The 6,281-nt window shown below is 39.5% G+C and overlaps 1 protein-coding gene across 1 annotated transcript; it reads right to left on the bottom strand.

The window, feature by feature from the left end:
• Window positions 1-4,744: 4,744 nt before the first annotated feature.
• Window positions 4,745-5,041, bottom strand: MELLADRAFT_88311 (uncharacterized protein; the record flags this gene model as incomplete). The annotated part of the gene is made up of 2 exons (XM_007419599.1): window positions 4,745-4,925; window positions 5,004-5,041. 2 exons carry the CDS (start codon window positions 5,039-5,041, stop codon window positions 4,745-4,747), a joined length of 219 nt encoding a protein of 72 aa, XP_007419661.1.
• Between the last annotated feature and the right edge of the window lie 1,240 nt (window positions 5,042-6,281).

The following is a 6,281-nucleotide window of genomic DNA, read 5'->3' on the forward strand; positions in this document are numbered from 1 at the left end:
GACATCCCAAGTTACCGCTGTTAAGTAATGTGTTCAAGATTTAACAGATGTAAGTGGCAGTTTATTTGAAGATGTATTTGAAGGTGAAATGAGAATGATATTTAAATAATTTTCAACAAAATAATGAATATGTACATACGATAACACAACATTCACAAACATTGGCTGAAGATGAGGTGAAGGGTTCATAGATGGTTCTTGATAAATGAATGATTTTATACAAATATTCAATTTGTTTTACTTGAAGAATATTGAATCATAAATGTAAAGATATTAAAACATTAGTGATTGAAACAAAATAACAAACACCCATATGTACTTCGATGTGAGATTTACACAGATAGCCTTTCGAGATGAAGGCAAGTAGTGTTTTTAGATAATTTCATAAGGCTAAACAGTAATAAATAAGACAACTTCACCTAAATATGATGGGTTGGTTGCATATGTGATCCTTGAAGAACAAGAAGATAACAAAAATCAACACATTGGTGTCATATTTTGAGGTGCTCAAATGAAAGTTTCTCAGATTTCATGGTAAGTTAAAAAATCTCCTCCTTCCATGATGGGTTACCATCCCTCTTTTGATGTATGACCTACAACATATAAGTTTTTTGCTTATTGCTGAGTTTCTGTGATTTCACCAGTGACTCTCAACGTATGAGAGTCATATTTTGAGACACAATTCTCAAATAAAAGTTCTGCAATTTTCAAGTTAAATTCAAAATTGATGCGGGGTTATGATGGTATAGCATGACTTGATCAACTCTCAACTTTTTGGTGAAATTAATTTTTCAGTGCTCTTTGCTCCTTTTTTGTGGTGTTTACCAAAGGATAGTCAATATCAGAAAGTAAACGGCACATGCAATCAACCAAACATAAAAGATATCACTGAAAGATTACTCGCTCATTCATAGAGTGATACTATTCCATCACAACTATGAATTGTTTTTGAATTCAACCTGAAATTTGAAAAAGTTTTATATGAGCACCGTGTCTCCAAAGAAGACTCCCAAGTGACACTTTATGACTGCTCCACTTTCTTAATAAATTTTTCAGCGCTAATGGAATATCCTCCAAAGATGTTTTAGTAGTTCTCTAGATAATTTATCTTTACAAAAATTTCTAACACTACCCTACTGCAATATAACCTTTGGGGCCACATTGAAATTGGAGTGTCCACTGTGCTGTCCTGCTCAATTTTGCAACAGTGCAATCAACATCTTTTTTGTCTGTAATCCAAATATTTACAAGTAACTTCTTATATATATGGCAGATACTTCATAGGTATATATAAATATCTACAAGCATCAGTATTACTCCAGCTCATCTTTAAGTATTTTGTTGGAAATATCACCTTAGAGCGTGTATGGGTGTTTACTATTTTATTGACAATATTGTTAATATCTTTGACTTCTTGGATGAACTCTGTATTCCAAAATCCGGTAACATATTTCTAAGCAGCTTATTGGTATATAAGAACATCTCAAAGGGCTACTGCAGGGGTTCTTGGAGCTTGATTTTATCACATCAGAGCACATATGGGTGTTTACTATTTTACTAACAATTCTAATCTCTTGTTCTTATTGCATAAACCGTATTCAAACATCCCTTAAAATATCTTCTTGAACAGTTTGTTTGTATATAACAGCATATAACAGGTCTACCTATCCAACCAGCTTCCACTAAATTATAATAGATTAAATGTGTTTCTATATAAAACATTACTTAAAACCTATATATCAATAAATGATATCATGGCAGATATCACATCAAAGTATGTAAGTGTGTTCAATGCGTTGTCCCATCAGTTTGTTTATATTTTTTTCATTTTAAAACTCGACATCCTTAAGCACGAAGGGAAGACACTTAAAGCAACCAAAGAAACTGAAAACTTGAAGGATGCGCTCACTGCACGGTTTGTGGTGTACAAAACATTTCATTGCAAGAGCAGTCCATCTGGTCAACTGGTGTCTTCCGGGCATTGTCATGTCTATTATACCCCTCTTCAATTCGAAAGAGGTCAGGGGTCATTCTCAATTCTTCAAGTGTTTGACCTTGGTATTGTGTATTGTATCACCCACGAGGTCAGTACAGACCAAAATGTATATTTACTACATTACTGTTTGAAGGTATGTTGAATCTGATGAATTTCAAAATCGGAATCAATCGGAGCTGGAACCAGATTCATCTTGATCACCATAATCTTTTTCCGACTGCACTACTTGGGACCAGAGATCCTCTATGCCTCCTCGAACTCGTCGAACCCGCCAAGGCTCAGCCTCTCGCGATCAACAACCTACCCAAACCGATGAAACGGCTCCTGCCAGTCAGTCCACAGCTCCAACTCGCTTGGAGCCCACCAGTACCGCAAGTACCAGAGGCAACTTGTCAAAGAGACCTCCCGCACGCAAGGCGCCACCAGCCAAACGAGTTTGTAACAACCAAGAGAACAACACAACTGATCCTAGCGCGTTGAACAACACTCATGATTCAAACACTGGTCATGTAAATGAAACTCCAACGCTCGAAAATTACCAAAGCTTGATGTCATCATGGCCTCCTGGCCGAATTCGAAAACACCTCAAAAATCATAAGACTAATACTCGTAATCGCCCATCATCTGCAATTCAAACTCGTGTTAAGTTAGTCTACAAAGTTTTCAAGCAGGAGCTTCTCATGCTTGCTATGATAGGCGAAGTGAGCGAAAGCACTATCAAGTCCTATATGTAGGTGACCTTTTAGCTAGATCTTTCTTTCATACTCTTAATCTACATGCTCTATCTATTTCACTCACATCATTGGAAACACACTTTGCAGACCTGAAGTTGCTGCGAAAAGAGCTGCCAGTGCTTATACTGTATTCCTCAAGTATTCCTTAGATTGTTTATCGGAGCCAAGTAAGTGGGAACTTTTACCTCATATTGAGCAGTGTGATTACCAAACTTATGTGTTCCTTCTAGTGCCGTTGAAAGGAGACGACGACAGCGGCACTGTGCTGGGTGAACGTAACCGGAAGAATGGTGATTGATGGGACAGCCTTTCTGACGACGCGAGGGCAATGTTTCATCCCACAATCTTCTATGCTCTTGCTGGTGTACCCAACCCCCTTACTTTAGACCCGGACGAGGAGGACGGTGATGATGATGAAGTAACACAAGAGGATCATGGTGACTCGTTTGTCCCAGTTCCCAAGGTTCACAAACTCACCATCGAAGAAGACAAACTTTATCGCCCTTTATACGACAAGTTAGTTGATTTGAAGAAGGTTGAACGTGAAATACAAAATCCATCAACTGGACCGTCAACTTCTCAACTTCAACGCAAGTCGAAGAATGCCATTGAAAAAATTGCGCATGAGGTTGGTTGTATTTTGTTTACTGAATGAATCAGTCTTGACAAAAGTGGCTTATGTTTTGATATTTTTTAGCTTGCATGCGAAGCCAACCGGTTGGACTTTGCCTACTACATGGTGGCCACAAGTACCGTTACTCCAAACAAATCCGTCGATTTGGGGTGGCTACGCGAGTTTACGGCTCATCCAGCGGTAGCAACTTGGGCTAACAAGACTGTACACCTTGCTACGGTCTTTGCTACTTACTCGCAAGGCGAATCAATGGCAAAGGCGATTGCTTCGGTCAACAACACCAAATCGAAAAAACGACAACAAAGCGATAAGCAACAGCCTAGTGACAAGATCAAGATTGATTTAGGACGTCTTCTGGCGGCTCTCACACGTAAGGTTTTTTGAATAATACTCGGTCTCTCAATTTCAACTCCCTCGTTGTTCTGATTATGTTCAATCGCAGACAAAACTTTAGGTTACTTGCCCAAACAAGCATTCCCACAGACTGCTGATCCGGTGGCAGAATTGAAAAATAGGTCTTTGCCATTGGCAGTTATCATGTCAGAAGGTTCTAGAATAACCGATGAGAAGCTCACTGTTGGATTCAAGAAGATGCAATCGGCAACACGACTTGACTGGGTCAATGATATTAAAGAAGGACTCTTTCGGTTGATTCAGCTCAAAGTGGGAACAGAAGAAACAGTTGGTGAGCCGGTAGCTTTAGATAGTAAGGATATTGAGACTGCCTTAGGCACTACACCTCGCAATATAGACAAAGTATTGAGTATTGGAGAGTCTACTGTTGATAAAGGGGCAAGAAAGGAAGGCGATGATGAAGAAGGGAGTGGAAGTTCTACTGAGGGCCGTAGTGACAATGATGAGGAATGATGATCATCACACCTTTTTTGTTGGTGAATCAAAATATTATCTTACTTCTTTGTCATCTTTTCTTGACTCTACATCAAAACACATGAGCAAGATATAAGCGCTGCTAGAAAAAAAATTAACCAGATGAATAATTTTCCTTTGAATACTTTTTTGTTGTTGTCAATTTCTCTTTCTTTTTCCATGAATTGCAATTGATATTCGATTCTTTTTTTGCCTCTTAACACACACATGGGCAAGTAATTAAGCCCTGCTAGGAAACATAACAGTTTTTTTATACAATGAGTTGACATGTACTACGTACAGATGTATCTGGCCAAGTGTCCTTTTGGCCAGATGAGGGCAGATCTATCTGCCCCGGGCGTGGCGTGGTTTTTTAATCACATCAGGCCAGCTTTCAGTACACACACCCATATGGGAGACCGGGGCCACCCTATGCGTGTGTTATATTCATTTGGCCAAACAATGCCTATTTCACTATTGGGGAAGCTAAGAACCTTTTGAAAACTGCAGGTCTCAGAAACCCATCAGAGCTTTGGGATCAAGTCTAAAAGCTTCGAAAGCTCTATTTTGACATAAAATTTCTAATTTAACTATAAATTCATTTCCACCATAATATCTTGCATTTGGTAAACGTTCTGAATATTTATTAGTTAAGATCAATCCATTAGCTTCCATGACTGCCAAAGAAGTTGAACTGGCAACAAGATAAAATGCAATTTGATGAGTTTGATTGATGGATCGATTGAGGTCCTTTTTTTCGGAAAGGACTTACTTTTCTGATGCTATAAGTGTATTGTCAATATCTCTCATCTTCAATAAGTTTTTGTACTTCGGGCTATTGGATTGAAAGAATAGAAATGATTAGATATAGAAAAGTTATGAAGAGAGAGAAAAGAAGACTAAAACTGTTTATTTGTGTACTAAAGTGCTAGAAATACGTGTGGGCAAGTAAATCATTGTTCGAGTTCAAGGGTGCTCAGATGAGCCCAGATGAGTCTCCCCCGAGGTTAGTGGCGGAAAGATCTTGATCCCAACTTATTATATGTAGTATGTACCGTAGCATATGTGAGCTTTGAAGTATACAGTGGTTGACAAGGGTGAAATTTGAATGGAGTCTTGGTATGTATGTATGTACATGAGGTGAATGCGGGGTATATGCAGCAGATGAATCTGCTTGATGGGTAGCCAGAATGATGAGTAGCCAGATCAATCTGCTACAGCTCCAGATGAATCTTGGGAGTTCACGGGACTCAGATTTGTATCCATGCAGATGAATCTGAGACTTGGCCAGATTTGGCCAGATGACTCAGATTTCGATTTTTGGCAACTTTGTCACCTTTATAGGCACTTCAGGGATGGGAAATGAGTCCATGAGCTACACATACATTCTAATACATGTTAAGAATACCAAGAAGCTTGATTAACTTGAAGATCTTATGATTGGGATTTGTAAAGACTTGGGTAGGTATTTCGAAAAAATTTCTCAGATTCATCTGCCGCATCTGCCCTCATCTGCAGGCCGATTTTCGGACATAAGCCGCTGATAATGCATGCATTATCTTCGGCTTGGGGCCGAACATTCTGGGGGCCACAGGTGCGTGAAGAGGCGTTCTCCAGGTGCGGAAGTGGCAATTGTGCTAAGATAATCCATAGCTAACGATGCCAATACAGGGTACTTGCCCTCATGAGTCTGTGGGTAGTCAAACAAAACGAGGTCAGCTATGAACAGTCATGAGAGAATAGAATTATTACATACACTCCACCAATCAAGAGTGATTCTTGGATCCATTAGCTTGTCCACATCATCAGAGCTCACAGGGTCTAAGCCTTGGATGTACCGATCCAATTCACCTAGATCGTTTGCAGTGTTGGCGTTTTTGTAGAGCTGGAAGACCTTGGGTACCTTATGTTTGACTGAGTTTGGGGAGACTACAGTGACTTTGTCGTTGATGGAAGTTTTGGAGTTGATCTCTTGCTGACGCTGCTCGAATCGTGAGCGAAGCAAATCCTCCGCGTGTGTTGTCATCACATCGTCTTTTCCAAAGGTCAG

Source organism: Melampsora larici-populina (assembly GCF_000204055.1).
Source record: "Melampsora larici-populina 98AG31 unplaced genomic scaffold MELLAscaffold_267, whole genome shotgun sequence".
In the NCBI taxonomy this organism is placed as follows: Eukaryota; Fungi; Basidiomycota; class Pucciniomycetes; order Pucciniales; family Melampsoraceae; genus Melampsora; species Melampsora laricis-populina.